The sequence below is a fragment of the Neovison vison genome, chromosome 2 (assembly GCF_020171115.1).
Source record: "Neovison vison isolate M4711 chromosome 2, ASM_NN_V1, whole genome shotgun sequence".
Classification (NCBI taxonomy): domain Eukaryota; kingdom Metazoa; phylum Chordata; class Mammalia; order Carnivora; family Mustelidae; genus Neogale; species Neogale vison.
In genome coordinates, this window is record NC_058092.1 from 8,822,960 (window position 1) to 8,838,914 (window position 15,955).

At 56.5% G+C, this 15,955-nt stretch overlaps 1 protein-coding gene across 2 annotated transcripts; it reads left to right on the top strand.

Moving 5' to 3' along the window:
* The first annotated feature begins 7,613 nt into the window (after positions 1 to 7,613).
* On the top strand, positions 7,614 to 14,988 carry LOC122899465 (migration and invasion inhibitory protein). 2 transcript variants are annotated; one of them, XM_044237184.1, is made up of 10 exons: positions 7,614 to 7,679; positions 8,873 to 9,060; positions 9,310 to 9,645; positions 10,067 to 10,151; positions 12,080 to 12,188; positions 12,269 to 12,321; positions 12,996 to 13,125; positions 13,248 to 13,344; positions 14,242 to 14,376; positions 14,648 to 14,988. In XM_044237184.1, exons 2-10 carry the CDS (start codon positions 8,947 to 8,949, stop codon positions 14,723 to 14,725), a joined length of 1,137 nt encoding a protein of 378 aa, XP_044093119.1. In that variant the 5' UTR covers positions 7,614 to 7,679; positions 8,873 to 8,946; the 3' UTR covers positions 14,726 to 14,988. The 2 variants fall into 2 exon arrangements, with proteins under 2 accessions (XP_044093119.1, XP_044093118.1); XM_044237183.1 differs by lacking the exon at positions 7,614 to 7,679 and adding an exon at positions 7,953 to 8,392.
* Positions 14,989 to 15,955: the final 967 nt, after the last annotated feature.

Sequence of the window (15,955 nt, forward strand, 5' to 3'; positions counted from 1 at the left end):
GCCCACCCTAGTTTGCTTTCTGAGAACTTGGCTGTGAGCTTTCTGCTTTTTGAAGGGCCCTCGGCAGTGACTCGTCAGCCTCCCTGGCCCCCGACACCTGTGCCCCGGGCTCTGCCTCCCCCACTCCTCACCGCGCTCGATGGCAGCCTCATCCTTCGCTAAACCTAGGCCACGAACTTGGGGTGTCCTCCTGGACTCCAGGGGCACTTGCTTCCACCTTCAGAATGCCTCTGGACCCTGACCACTTTCCCCGGCCCATCACAGCCCCCACTCCAGCCCTGCGCACTGCCACCCAACGTGTCCCTCCGACCCTTGCCTTCAGGTGCTTGTTTCAAGGCAGCGAGCAGCCAGAGTGACCTTGCCATAGATTTGAACTTGAACTCAGTTCATGTTACTCCACTGCCCTGGCTCCTGTCCCCCCAAGAATGGGCCCAGATCCTGGCGGTGGCCCTTTCAGGTCTGCAGTACCCCTTACTCCCAGGTGCCCTCTGCTTTGGCCACACTGGCTCCTTGCTGTTTGAAAGTGCTAAGCACATAACCTCCTTAGGTCTTGGCCCTGGCTGACCCTCCTGTTCCTCTAGACATCACAGCTAGCCCTCTCACTGCCAAGCCTCCTGAGATGTTACCTCATTGTCTGGGTCTACCCAGACCACCCTGCGTAAAATCCTTCTTTCCTTCCCTGTTGGCTGGCGTTTCTGAGGACCTCGCCCTGCAGCCTATGGGATAGGCACGTTTTCCCAGTAGCCATCCTCCTCACGTAATAGGGTTTGTTTGATATGTCCGCCTGCTAGAACACTAGCTTTGCAAGGCTTGAGCTTTTTGTCTGTTTTGCTTATTGATAATGTCAAGCATTTAGTTCAGTGCCTGGCCCAGAATCAGAACTCAGCATTAATCCTTGCTGAGTTAATGAGGTCTGTCCTGATAACACAGTCCCCATACTGTCAGCCCTCCAGGCTTGGGGGCCAGAATGAAATGGTACTGGAAACGCTCTAAGAGTAGGCATGGGACTAGTGGCTTTAGGATGTTCAAATGTCAACAGCTGCAGGGCTGATGGGTCCTGGATTGGAGCCCAAGTCTTAATTTCCCAAAGCCTAGTGGCTTTCAAACCTACCTACCTTCCAACCTTCCTTCCTTCCTTCACCTCTCTCTCTCTCGCTTTCTTTTTTTTTAAAGGTTTTTTTTGTTTTGTTTTGTTTTTTTAATTTATTTGACAGAGATCACAGGGAGGCAAAGAGGCAGGCGGGGGGTGGGTGGGGGGGTGGGGAGAAGGCTCCCTGCTGCGCAGAGAGCTCGATACAAGGCTCGATTCCAGGACCCTGAGATCATGACCTAAGCCTAAGGCAGAGGCTTTAACCCACTGAGCCACCCAGGCGCCCCCCTCTCTCTCTGTCTTTCTCGCTTTCTCTCTTTCTGTCTATGTGTCTTTCTGTTTTTCTTCTTTACCCACAATTAGAAATACATGATGAACCAGCACACATGTGTGTATATATAGGTAAAGCCGAAGATCTAAAGTCAATGCCCTTTTCCTGTGATGCATAGGGATTCTCTCTTCCGCTGCTGTTCACAATCCACTAAGTTGTTCACCAGCTGCTCCTACCGTGTTTGGAAAAAGGTGTTCCACACCCTGTTCCTCACTCAGCACCGCCTAGTTCTCTGTGCTCAGTGGAGACCAGATGCCTGTGGTTGCTCAGCCTACCTCACCCACCCACTGAGAGTTCTGGGGAATCCAAGAGGTGGGATTTTTGGTTTTCCAGTAATAGTGTCCCTGTTTAATCACAAAGTAAAATCACAAAGTGGCCAGAATGTGCCCCTCTTCCAAGTCTGAGCCCTCTTCACAGACGTCAGCTGAATTCACCCTGTGCTCCGGGACACGGATTTCTGGCTCTGAGTCATCAGGCTTGAGATTAGAACAGCCTATGTTAAAGGAGAGCTGAGCACGTGTCGGACATTTATATGCATGAACCCAAATCTCAGATATTCGGTAATCTGTTTGTCTCTGTGCAGATGAGGGAGTTCATAAATTCATCGAAACATTTGAGTGCCCACTGTGTGCTGATGAGCATGGTGCTAGCTTAGAGACACAGCAATGAGTCATGTGGATAAAAGCGTCTGTCTTTTTCCAGAGCTGGTATGCTAGTGGGGAGAGCTGGACTACAGGCAAAACCAGTTGAATAGGGCGCCTGGGTGGCTCAGTCGGTTAAGCGTCTGCCTTCGGCTCGGGTCATGATCCCTGGGTCCTGGGATCTGGTCCCACATCGGGCTCCCTGCTCAGCAGGGAGCCTGCTTCTGCCTCTCCCCGTGCTTATGTACTTTCTATCTCTGTGTCAAATAAATAAAAATCATTAAAAAAAAAACAAAACCCAGTTGAGTAAAAGTCATAGTATATCGGCAGATAAGGACTGTGGGGGAAAATGAGGCTGGGAAAGTTTGGGGAAGGTGTTACAACAGTGTGGTTGGGGTAGGCCTTCTGAGAAGACAACATTTGAAGGGTGACAGTGCGAATGAAATCCTGTAGACACCTGGGGCAGTGCATTCTAGATGGAGGGACTGGCAGGTGCGAAGGCCCTGAGGTAGGATCATGCCCATTATCTTTAAGGAACATAATGACACTGATGTGGCTAGAGCAGAGTGAGGGAGGGGAAGAGGAGTAGGAGACAAGGTATGAAAGGGACCTGGAGGCAGACCGGCATCTCACAGGTAAGGACTTTGGCTTTACTCTGAGTGTGGTAGGTGCAATTGGAGAGCTTTGAGCAGAGAAGTCCCATAAGGTGCCTTTCATTTTTTTTTTTTAAGATTTTATTTATTTATTTGACAGAGAGAGATCACAAGTAGAGAGGCAGGCAGGGTAGGGGGAGCAGGCTCCCTGCTGAGCAGAGAACCCGATGCAGGGCTCCATCCTGGGCTGGATCCCAGGATCCTGAGATTTTGACCTGAGCTGAAGGCAGAGGCCTACCCCACTAAGCCACCCAGGCACCCCCCTATTTATGGGGTTGCAGGCTGCTGTGAAGACAACAGAGCAAGGATGGAAGCAGGGGAACCAGTCAGAATGTGACCCGTGTTCCAAGGAGGAGAGGGTGGTGCCTGGGGCCAGGGGACTGTCATGGAGGTGGTGAAAAGCAGTCGGGTTCTGGAGTCCTTTTATTTATGTATTTATTTTTAAGATATTATTTGTTTATTTGACAGAGAGAGAGAGAGACAGCGAGAAAGGGAACACAAGCAAGGGGAGTGGGAGAGGGAGAAGCAAGCTTCCTGCTGAGCAGGGAGCCCCATGTGGAGCCCCATCCCAGGACGCTGGGATCATGACCAGAGCCGGAGACAGACACTGAACAACTGAGCCACCCAGGTGCCCTCTGGAGTCCTTTTAAAGATCACATGGGGGCCCCTGGGTGACTAGGTTGGTTGAACATCTGATTCTTGGTTTTGGCTCAGGTCATGGTCTTGGGGTCATGGAATCAAGTCCTGCATTGGGCGGAGTCTTCTTGGGATTCTCTCTCTCTCTCTCTCTCTTAAATAGACATATCTTTAAAAAATATATAAAGCTAGAAATGATGGGCTGTGCTGACGGACTGGGTGAGTCATGGTGACTCGCGGTCCTGGGCACATGGTAGGAGGGGGACAGCTTCAGTGGAGCACATTTGGGGGAAATCAGGACTCCATTTTTGGACTTGTTACATGTAAGGCCCATCTTCTGTAGCTGGACACGAGAACTTGGAGCTCAGGCGGAGTCCGGCCTGGAGATACACCTTTGGGAGTCAGCACAGGGATGGCGCCTTGGCCAGGGTTCTCCGGAAAGCGGAGCCTCAAGGAGAGGGCTCACGCACCCTCATTTTATTTCTGCGGAACAACCCCAGGGAGGAGCAGGGAGGGGAGGGAGGGAGAGAGAAGTCAGAAGGAGGGAGCTGGCAGAAGGACTCATTAGAGTTGGCCGCAGTTGGATGGGCCTGCAGGTTAACAGACGGTGACCTTGAGAAGCCCTGCAGGTGAATCTCGTACCTTTCCTGGGTGGGGACGGAGGTGGGGGGAAGAATTTATCCACTATTTGTCTCTTCCCACTGATTGAAGATTTGCCCCTTGGGACACTGAGTATTTCTGCGTTGCATATATGAATGCTGGGGCACCAAACTGGGGTCGGTTTGGGGGGGGTGGCGGAGGTGAGGGGGGCGGGCATGGGCTGGAGGGCGGTGGGGCCGGTCGTGCTTGCCCCGTATCACTCAGCCCCGGCAGAGCTGGAGCAACAGGCAAGTGAGGCCAAGAGGGTCTGAGGCGGAGGAGAGGGTTTATGTAGAAAATTCTGTCCCCCAGATCACTCAGAGCTGCATTTGCCTTCCTTCCCTTCTTTCCCGGGAGGGGAGATCTCAGTCTGACCTGACAGAGCCCTACGAGGCGGTACGAGCCCTAAGGTCTCTGCCTCGGGGGACTAGTGACCGAAGCTACAGGCCCTCCTGGTCCAGCCGGTCCATCGTCCAGCCCCATTCTGGATTGCCCTTGTCCCAGCCTATGCCGCAGCTGTGCCGGTTCCTGGTGTGGTGATCCAGACTTCATCCCAGGGGACCTGAACCCTTGGCTGTCTGGTCCTGCTTGGGCCACGATTGCCATGACTGCCGCTGCGGGTACCAGTGGGTGTAGAGGCACCAAGGGACAGATACTCGAGGGTGTTCCCAACAGTCCTCTGTCCCACCGCATAGCAGCAGCCGTGGTTCCTCACGGGGATCAGAATCTCTCCCCAGCAGCACGGCGACTCTGTCCCCTGGTCCACCAGCAGGACAGGCACAGCCACCGGGGGATGGCCACATCTTCAAGTTCGATGGGACTGTATCGTGTCCCTCAGCAGAAGCTTCCTGCCTCCGGGCGCAGGAAACACATAGTCCAGAAGTGGGTCACTGGAGTGCTGGAGGGAAGGGCCTCTGTTTACACCCTCTGCTTCCTGTCCCCAAATATTCTAGCCGCAGGGGACACGGTGGCCTATCTCAGCTGCTCAGAGAGCAGAGCTGTGAGGTATGGTCCCTGAGCTTGGTCCTTCCAGGCAATGCCACGCGGGTGCTGGCATTCCTGGAAAGATCAGTGTGTCCTTTGGTCACAAGCACATTGTTCCACATTTTACCAAAAACAGGTCCCTTAGTGTGAGCCCATGTGTGTATATCACGTCACTACATCGGGGAATCCAAAGCCCTCAGATGGTGGTCGGGGTGAGCCCCCTGCAGGCCGGACAGTACGTGGATTAGCATCCATCTCAGTAAGTACAAATTGCCCCCCTCCAGGGCAGACAGAAGTCAGATGCAATCCACCTGCTACCAATGGCTGGCTGGTCCCTTGGAGATGGTGTTTTGCTTTGGCAGACCAGGCATTCGGGACCTTCTGGAGCCTTCAGGAGAGGAGCCCAGGCCGCTTCACTCCTGTCATCATAGCCACCGTGTCTGTCCTTGGGCCCTCTGCACCCGCACCAGGGAGGCTGCGGAGGGAGGCTGGCCGATGTCTACCAGCACGTCTCCCATTCCAGCTGTTTGTTGACTGTCTCCCCTGCCCTGGACATCTCTGATGGGTGGATTTGAAACGCGAGACACGGATTTCATCTGTTGTGCCCCTCCCATTGGTGCTCACTGGCTTATCTTTCTACCGCCTCCCAGTTCTCCTGGGACCCCATCTTCCGAACTTTGTCCCAGAAACTCCTGGGCACCAGCCAGATCACCTGCCACCACCCAGGGTGGTGGTGTGCGCCTTTCCCTCGGGCCGTTCATCCCTCTTTATGCATGAGTGACCAAGTGTGCAGTGCACAGCTGTGTCCACTGGGAGGATTGGCCTTCATCTTTGTCCTCAGGGCCACTCTCGAGAGGGGCTGGTGGTGACACAGGAGTGGCAGCTGTCCATTCCAGCTAGTGCAAACACACTGTGCCCAACGAGACCAAGTTCTTATTTGTTTCTTTTACTCGCTTCACATCTTTTTTTTTTTTTTTAAGATTTATTTATTTATTTATTTATTTGCCGGAGTGAGAGAGAGAGTGTGAGCACAAGCAGGGGGAGCAGCAGGCAGAGGGAGAGGAAGAAGCAGGCTTCCTGCTCTGTGGGGGGCCTGATACACGGCTGATCCCAGAGCTCTGGGATCACGACCTGAGCCAAAGGCAAATGTTTAACCAACTGAGCCACGCAGGCGTCCTGCTTCACATCTTTTAACACCTTTATTGAGATTTAATTAATTAATTAATCTATTTGTTTTAAAGTAAGCTCTATGCCCAACACAGGACCTGAACTCACCACCCCGAGATCAAGAGTCGCATGTTCTACCAACAGAGCCAGCCAGGCGTCCCTTATTGAGATATAATTTATACACAATAAACTGAATGTTTAAAGTGTACATTAAGTTTAGACATATGTATGCACCGTGAGGCCATCACCACAACCAAGACAGTGGACATACCCATCACCCCCAAGGCTCCGTCATGCCCCCTTGTCATTCCTCCTTCCATCCCCGCTCCTGGCAACCACTGATCTATCACTACACATCTGTTCACATTTTCTAAAGTCTATACGGATGGAAGATACGGTGTGTACCCTTTCTTTCCCAGGCAACATAATTATCTTGAGATGCATCCGTACTGTGCGTATCAATAGTTTGTTCATGGCCATTGCAGGATAGCAGCCGTTGTGTGGATATGCCCTGATTCGGCAGACACCTGTTGACCTGTGTTTGGAAACAGCTGCTGTGAGCATTCCTATGCAAATCTTTGTAGGGACAATTTTCTCCCGCTTGGATAAATGACTAGGAGTAGAATGGCTCGTGCAGCGGGTATGAACTTAACAACAACACAGCTTTATTGAGGCGTCATTTACACACCCTTAAATTCACTCATTTTAAGTGTACAACCAAACCATTTTAGCAAGTTTACAAGGTTGTGCAGCCTGCACCACAGCCCCGCTTCAGAGCGTGTCCAGCACCCCAGAATCGTCCCTCCTGGCCCCCCCGCCCACTTTGCTTTAGTCTCTTCCTTCCGTCCTCCCTCACTACTATCCTTTTTTTCCTACCTGTCAATTTGCTGAATTACACTGACTGGTTTTAAAACGTTCTGGTCAAGTCAGTTCATCTGGTACCACCTCGTTTTGGGTTTTCTCCGTAAAATGGGGCTGGCATGGATTACAGGTGCTTAACCCACTCCTCTCCCTCCCTCGCCCTTCTTCTCTGCCTCCCTGTGCCTGGCACTGTGCCTCTGGGTACAAAGGAGGCACGACAAATACTGGGAAGAAAGTAGAGAAGAATGGGTCTCCAGCCACCGACCACCCACTCCCGCCCCGCCTCGCGCGGCCGGGCTCTGCCATTTGCGAGCGGCTTCAGGTCCAGACTCTGAAACTGCCGCCGCCAAATCCGGCGTGGCCGGCGGCCCCATCCTGACCAATCGGAGTTCGCCCTCTGGGGGCACGCCCCCACTTCTATGATCGACGACCAGGACGCAGTCTCGAACGTTGACCAATCAGTTGTTGAGTCCTGCTGTTGGTCCCGCCCCAACGTTGAAACTGCAGCTTCTGAACGCGGAGTAACGCTCGCTGGGACGTCCCGCTCCGCCCGCAATCTGACCAATCAGGGAGGCCGCATCGGGCCCCGCCCCCAGCCGGAGAAGCGAGGGGTGGGCCGGGCGGAACTCCTGGCTGCGAAGGCTGCGGCGGGCGGCGGGCTTCCAGGGTTCCGGGCGGTGAGTGCGGGAGCTGCGCGGCTGGCGTGGGGAGGAAGGACTCGGGGAGAGCCCCCCCATCCCGAGCGCCCCCCGCGGAGGATCCGGTGGCCGCGATGGGAAAGAACGAGGAGGCTGAACCCGCCGGCAGTTTTGTTGCCCCCGTTTTCTTTTGAGAAAGAGGCTGTGACCCCGGGTCTTTCGCTCGGGAGAGGGCGGGGCCGGGGCTCCCGGTGGTGCGGGTCAGGCTGTTTGCCTCCCTCGTCGGCACCCTCCCCGCCCTCCCAGGGTCGTCTGTGCCCGGGGGAGGGGGGAGGGAGCACTGTCCCCGGAGCCTGGCCTCGCTCGGCCTCTGCTCCCGGTGTGGGCAGTCCACAGCTGACCCGTGTGGCTGGGGCGGGCGGGGGGCCGGGCCGGCTCTCTGAGAGTAGGGTTAGAACCGGCCTGGTGCGCAGTGAGGGAGACCGAGTTTCTGGGGGGAGCCTGGGCCTGGACCCCCGAGGGGATTAGGAAGCCCCCTCCCCCCAGCCTGCAGAAATTCCTTCTAGAGGCATCGGTGTGGCTTCGAGCCTGGGCCCCTGGGGGCAAAAGGCTGAGAGAGGAGGAGGAGGAGGAGGTGGCGTCCCAGGCACCTCTCTGCTTCAAGGGAGAGGCTGGAGTGACCCTAAGTCCTGGAGCCAGATTCGGGTTCAAATCCAGGCTTTGTCACTTACTAACGGTGTCACGTGGGGCAGGTTGGTTAATTCCTCTGAACTTTGGTTTCTTCATTTGTAGAAAGAAGGGGAAGATGGAAGGGTGGGCAGGACAGAGAGACGCTTCCCTTCAGAAGCCTGATCTGTGTTGGATTCGCAAATTATAATACTTACATTTGAAGACGTGCCCTCACTGTTTTCTACAAATTAAACTGATGTCATAGTTAAGGTTGTTAAAGGGGGATCGTTCCCTTTGGGGCATGTAAGTAAACACACTCTGGCCTGTTTAATAATAGACATTGGTCGAATGCTCACTGTGTACCAGGCACCGTACTAAGGCTCAACATGCATTACCTCGTTTAATCCCTGCGTAATCTCAGGAGGTCTGTTACCATCTGGCAGATGAGGAAACTGAGGCACAGAGCGATTAAATAACTTGCTTGAGGCTGCACAGCTAGGAAGTAGGAGAGTGGGGATTCGAACCCAGCCTCCTTGGCTGGTGTCGTGCTGTCTTGGCTTTAGGTAGAAGAGCTGGGCTTGGAACCTAGCCCGAGGGTACACTGCAGCCCAGGGGGACGCCCCGCCGTATACCTGGGATGGTGGAGACCAAGGACTTAGTGCAGCTCCGGCAGCTCAGCTTGGCACTCCTGAAGCAGCTGTGGGCCGGGCAGGATGCTGTGCGGCGGTCAGTGGCCAAGGCGGCCTCAAAGGTGAGCACCCACGTTGAGAACTCTCAAGGCAGGCATGGAAGTGGCTGCCCGACCAGGCAGGTCCCAGGCCTCCTGTGCAATGCATCCAGTTTGGAGAAAACTGAGGCCCAGCCAAGAAGGGACTGGCCTGGGATACTGCAGAGGCCAGAGTGGGGATGAGGATTGAGGATCCAGGCCTTTGTGCCCAGAGCAGGTCAGCTAGGTGGGTGGCTGGGCCGCTCCGTGGGTGACCTGTCCTCCCTGTTCCAGTCAGCTCAGGACTCCACCAGCAGCTATGACTCCCAGACACCATCGTCCCAGGAGATGTCTTTAATGGCCTTCAGAGCCTCCAGCCTACAGGACGCCCAAGAGAGTGATCCCTGTGACACGTCCTGGTCTGATGGGACCAACTCTGGAGTGACCTCTCTGCCATCTGCCAAGTACGGACACCAGGCATCCCTGGACTCTCTGAGGCCCTACTCGGCACCCTTGCTGGCCATCTCAAACCCAGATGACCCGGACGTTTCAGCAGAGCTGGACAGTCCCGGGCCTCAGGAGTCCCAGGCCCAGGGCTCCACCCTGGATCAGCAAAGCAGGCTGTCCAAGGTAACATGGGAGAACAGCATTTCCTTGAACTTCAGTCTCCCTGTCTCACAAAGTACTCATTGGCAGGCTCCCTTCAGGGTGGGAGGCTTCTCGGAGATACCTTGAGTCATGTCCAGCTCCACGGAAGCGCTTAAAAAGTGGTGGTTGGTTGTTGTTTCTCAGCACTTTGGGAAGAAGGTGATAAGCCCATTATACAGATGGGAAGACCAAGGATCAGAGGCTAAGCTTGTTCAGAGTGACCCGTAGAGGGGGGCTTGGGGGCCAAACTGTTATCTTCCAACTCCCAGGCCCCTGGCTGAGCCCTGGGGCCCATGTCAGGGTGTAAGTTAAGACCTGGTCCCTTTCCTTCCCACAAGGCGGGGCCTCCCTTTGGGCTGGGCCTGCCTGCCTAGCCCTTGCCCCTCTTTGTCTCCCTGCTCAGTCAAGAGTGACCTTCAGTGAGGAGGCTGCACTGCCTGACAAGAGCTGGCGCCTGAGGCCGTACTTAGGCTACGACTGGATTGCAGGTATGCCCACCTCCCTGTGCCTGCCCGAGCCCTGTATGCCCACCTCCCTGTGCCTGCCCGAGCCCTGCCGGTGCTGAATGAAGGAGTCCGAGCTGCCACGTTATTTAGTGTGTGTTGGTGCCAGGGCCCTGCAAAACTCTGTGTGCATATCATCTCTTTACATAGAACTGCTTATCACCCCACACCCCCGCCCCCAGCAGCCTCAGTGGCCTGACTGGTCTCCCTCTGACTTTGTCCACCCCCCTAACTATCCATTTTTGATATGGTAGCCAGAATGAATTTCTAAACATGGGAATCAGAGTAATTAGCACTTGGAATAAAATCCAAAATCTATCTAGACTTACTTACTCTCTAGACTTATGAGGTAAGACCTGGCTTCAGTTAGCCATGTGACATGATCTCTGACTATCAGCCTTTGGCTCTTTGCTCCAGCCTCACAGGCCTCTGTGCGGTCCATGACTGCCTCGGGGCCTTTGCACTTGAACTTGCCATTCCTACTGCCCGAATGCACTTCCCTGGTTGCTTTTCATCATTGAGGGCCCAGCTCAGGGGCCTCTGAACCTGAGAGTGGGGATTCAAACCCACCCCCAAATCCCTGCCTGTGGCATCAGTCATTTGTATGTTCATATCATTTGTTCTCAGGAATCGTCCTGTTTCCTTGTTTCTTAGCTGAGTTTTCCAGTAGAACATAAGCTTCACTCAAGCAGGGCCATAGCCATCTTCTTAAGCCCGGGCTTAGAGGCATGTGGCGCACAGTAGGCCCTCACACAACCCTTGTCGAATGTGTGAGTGAACGGCCATAAGAGGTTCTGCTGTTTGGCTCCCCATTTCACAAAGGGGGAACTGAGGCACAGAGAGGCTGAGTTACTTCGGGAGGCAGGTACTCCGTGGGGTTGCTGGGACCCAGGGGTGGTGGGGACGCAGGCTGTCTCCAGGATTTCCTGGCCTGTCAGCTCACTGCCTTGCTTCCTGTTCTGGAAAGTGGAGACACCCACCTCCTGCCTGCCCTGTCCCTGTGCTCACTCTCCTTCCCGAGGGGGAACGAACGCTCCCATCTCAGGCCTGTCCCTGCATTTGTGTGCTCTGCCCCGTCCCCTCTGGATTCCCGGAGGATTTGCTTCCTCCTCATCTCTCCCTCCTCCATCGGTCCCACCAGCATGTGAGCACTGGGAAGGGTGAGGAACATAGGTTTTATGGGGCGCCGTTTCAGGCCTGTTATGTGTGGTGTTCCATGAGCTTCCCTCGGCTTTGCTCCTGTTAACTCCTCTGTTCTTCTCAATGATCTGATGAGGCCGGGGCAGCTGTTGTCCCCTGTCCCCGTGGACAGATGAGAAGGCTGAACCACCGGCCCTGAGCCACTTCACAAAGTCTTACATCTGCTCAGCAGTAAAGCTGCAACCTGTTATTTTCTACCCCAATGAAATATTTCTCTCTTTATTTTATTTAAAGATTTTATTTATTTGAGAAAGAAAGTATAAATAGTGGGGAGATGGGGAGAGGGAGAAGCAGACTCCCCACTGAGCAGGGAGCCTGATGCGGGGCTCGATCCGAGGACCCCAGGATCATGACTGAACCAAAGGCAGACCCCCAACCAACAGCTCTCCCCAGGCACCCCCCTTGCCACTGTTTTTGTAAGGCTCCTGAGGGCAGGGCTTTGTCTAGTTCTCTCCTCTCCCCGTGGCACGTAAAACTGCGTCCCCTAGGAGAGGCTCTGTAATTATTTTTTGTTTTAATATTTCTTGCACGGATGATAGTGTGTGAGGGTAGACACGCACGGAGACAGGAGCAGAAGTCACAGCAAGTGGCATGTCCCCTCCAGGTCTCTACGAGACAGAGTAGGGGCAGCGCAGACTAGAGGGCCGTGCCAAGACCCCCCTGAGTCTCGGCCGGTGGCCACACAGCAGCTCCCGGTGCTTTGCCCGCTCCAGGGTCTCTGGACAACAGTTCCCCCATCACCAGCAAGCCCGAGGCCTTCTTCTCGAAGCTACAGGATTTCCGGGAAGCAAACAAGGAGTTGTGCATTAACAGTGACCCTGAGTGAGCAGGGGTGCCGAGGGGTGAGCAGGGCGGCTGGGGGACCCCCATCGCCCAGCCTGCTTACCCCTCTCCCCTCACAGCCCCCAGTTCCTCGGCCTGCGGGAGAGCAGCGGCCTGGAGGAGGACCATGAATGTGAGTCGAAGCTCCCGGCAGGCACCCCAGCCCGGCCGGTGAGGTCTCCGGCGCCTGGGAGAGCAGCTGGGATGGAGGGGACTCAGAGGGGGGCCTGAGGTCCAGACAGGATGGGGCAAACTTTGGATGGGGGCTGGGGAGTGGGGTGGGGGGAGCAGAGGCCAGGCCTTGTGGGGATTAGGGTCGGCCCTGTGTCCTTCCCCGCCCCCCCATCACCCCTCCCCAGCCACCTGCTTTCCCGTGCGCCCCCACTTCTGCTGCCCGCGCTCTGGGGGGTGGGAGCGCCGACTGCGTCACACGAGCACCTGTCTCTGCTTTGGGTTCACAGCTGCAGCGTGCGGTACACATGTGTGCGTACGTCACAGGCAAGGGCTAGTCACGTGAACACGTGTGTGTGTCCCACGTGTGATGACCCGTTTAGGCACAAGCACGTGTGTCTGTGAACGTGACTGTATGAAGCCACGGTTCCTGTTTGCGCTCGTGTGCAAGATCCAAGTGTGTGTCCTGCTGGGGCGCACGTGCGTGTTCATGTTCTGTACGTGTGCACATGTGTGTGCCTGTACATGTGGCCTTGGGGGGTGTTGGCGGGCCTGTGTGTTGGGGGCAGCGGCGGGGGGCGTGCAGGGATCTGGGGGCTCAGCTGAGAAGAGATGCTCCTTCTCACGGCCCCGCAGGCGTGTACTGCTACCGCGTCAACCGGCGGCTGTTTCTGGTGCCTTCTGATCCCGGCACCCCCTGCCGCCTATGCCGGACCCCTCGGGACCAGAAGCGTCCTGAGACTCTGGAGGCGCCGGCGCAGGTCAGGTGAGTGGCCCGAGTATGTAGGACACCTCGGGGCAGTTGGAGAAGAGCCGAGCCTGAGGCCTGCCCGGCCTGCGGGAGGGCAAAGTGGACCCCCTAGCAGCCAGTCCGCTGTCCCCCTGCAGGGTGAGCATCCCGCTGTCCATCCTGGACCCCCCACACCAGTACCGCATCCACCGGCGGAAGAGCTTCGACGCCTCCGACACACTGGCCCTGCCCCGGGTGAGCCGCCGTGCGGGGCGGGGGTGGAGTTGGGCTCAGAGCCCAGGCCCCAGGGGGATCCTGGGGCCCAGAAAGTGAGGCTGGGCACGAGGAGAGCGAGCATGCGGGTCTCCAGAGTTCAGGCTGGGCTCCTTCCGTCACCTGTGACTGTGCTTGCTCCCTGTTCCTTGCCCCCCCACCCCAACACTTCCAGAAGCGTCTGCCCGCTGCTCGCATCGCGCACACGAACCTCGCGGATTGAGCTCTGGGGTGCTGTGTGCACTGTTAGGAGGATGAGCTCATGGAGCCCTCCCAGCCCCCAAGACTGCGGGCCCTGTTGCCATCCCACTGTACAGATAAGGAGACTGAGGCAGAGGGAGGTGACAGGTGTTGGGTCAGCAGGCGGAAGAGTGGGGATTTGAACCCAGGTCCTCGTGTTTCCTAGTGCCTCCCATGGAAGCATTCTTTGTGTCTCCCGGGTAGGGTGGGGGGTCTGTGGGGACCCCACTCTCAGTTGAGGCTGGGGGAGCTGGGATTATGGGAGGAGAAGGGATGCTGAGGAGAGTCAGTCTGCTCATCTGTAAAATGGGTACAGCATACGGTCCTCAGACTGGGATGAGTAGGGCACCTCAGTGAATCAGTACATGTCAGGGGCGTGGGGCAGAGTCTGGCTCACAGGAAGAGCTCTGTCAGCATCCACGGGCTTCCCTCCTTCCGTCTCAGGCCCAGGTCCTGGGTCAGTAGTGAAAGGAAGGCCTGGGGTAACCCAGTGGGTGGGCACAGGCCTGCCCTGGGGGAGCCTCAGTCTCCGGGGCACGTCATGACTCTTTGGGGGGACGCAGCCGCCTCCCTGGGCTGCACCTCATCAGAAGGTAGCCCTGCCACAGGTCGGGCGCCTTAACCCCTTGCTCTCCACAGCACTGCCTGCTGGGCTGGGACATTGTCCCTCCGAAGTCTGAGAAGAGCTCAGCCCCCAAGAGCCTGGACCTCTGGTCCTGTGTCTTCTCTGAGGCCCAGCACCAGAAGCTGTCAGCTGCCAGTACTTCCCACCTGGTATGGTCCAGGGTGCCTCAGGAGGGACAGATGCCTTGGAGCAGGCCTTGGGGGGCAGCCAGGGGCAGGGACTGCAGAGCCCAGAAGTATCTCTTGGAAGGGGCCTGTACCCCCAGCCCATGGCACCCTTCTAGGCTGTCCTACTCCCTGCCAGCTCCCGGACCCCACCCAGGAAGGTGACCCTGACTCTCTGATCCAGAAGGGGATGAAGTGGGAACCGAGGGGGATCTCTCAACTGGTTCCCTCTGACACCTCCCCATTTACCATCCAGGCCCTACCAGCCAGAGTCCCGCCATTCACCCCAATCTGGTCAGAACCCCAGCCACACGCCCCCTGGCTGAAGCCCTGAGGACTGGCCACTTGGAGGAGGAGGACAGAGCCCCTACCGTCACCTGTGACCCCTCTCCTCTGCTGGAGCACCCATGACAAGGGAGCCCTGCCTGGCCTCAGCTGGAGGTGGACTTGGGTCTCCTGCTCCTAGTTGGGCAGGTGGATGGGCCCAGGCCTTTCTCCTTCCTGGGGACAGAGCTGGGGTCTCCAGGGTTGGGAAGTGGGGGGAAGAGGATTCTGTGGCATGTTTATAAATAAAGCTCAGTACTCTGTGTAGCTCCAGATGGCCTTGTGTGCTGGGTCTGTCCTGCTGATGCCCTCTGTGGCCAGGAGGTGCCCTGGCAGCAGCCTCTTCCCTTCACCTGGGGACAGACACTGCACTGGACCTGCACTGGGCTGGGTGATTCCACGGCCCAGGGCGTGGATCTTTGTGCAGCTACCAGCTCCGGGTGGGTGGCCTCCCAGGTGGGGGTCCAGGGCTCAGGGTCTCATGCTGGTCCCCTGGATAAGACAAGCTGTGGACAGCTGGCAGTGAGTGAGTTCTCCCCTTCCTCCTGGTCCCTAAAGCTGGGGGCCATTGCCGGAGAGCCTCTCTTGAAGTCCTGGGCCAGCGGCTCCTCCCTTGCCCTCTCTAGCCCAGCCTGGGGGCCACGGGTGATCAGAGCGACCGCAGGCACAGACAGGAAAGCCAAGAGCCAGGCGGTGAGCTGGAGGCCAGGTTGGCAGAGGGTCCAGATCTCCCCTCCTGGGTTACCAGCCAGTATCTGTTTTCCTCCTCGTAGGTAGAACATGATGCAATTCCTGGTTTTGTAGGATAAAAATGGCATAAGTGGGAGCCCGGAGCCCAGAGGAGGCACATGGTTTTTCTGAGGTTTCTCAGCTCAGAGGGCTGGAACGAGGGTTGTGGTCTCCTGTGGCCTCCACGGGAGCTGGGACGCCGGGGAAGCGTGGTCTGCCTGCTGCGCATGGCTCACGTTCTAGTCAGGGCAGGGGAGGTTCTGCTGCAGGAACTGATGGACCCGCCAACTCTTAGGACCTTCTGTGGGTTCCAGTTTGTCCGCGTACACATCCCTGCTTATTTTCTGCCTTTTTTTTTTTTTTTAATTTATTTGACAGACAGAGATCACAAGTAGGCAGAGAGGCAGGCAGAGAGAGAGGAAGGGAAGCAGGCTCCCCCCTGAGCAGAGAGCCCGATGCGGGGCTCGATCCCAGGACCCTGGGATCATGACCTGAGCCGAAAGCAGAGGCT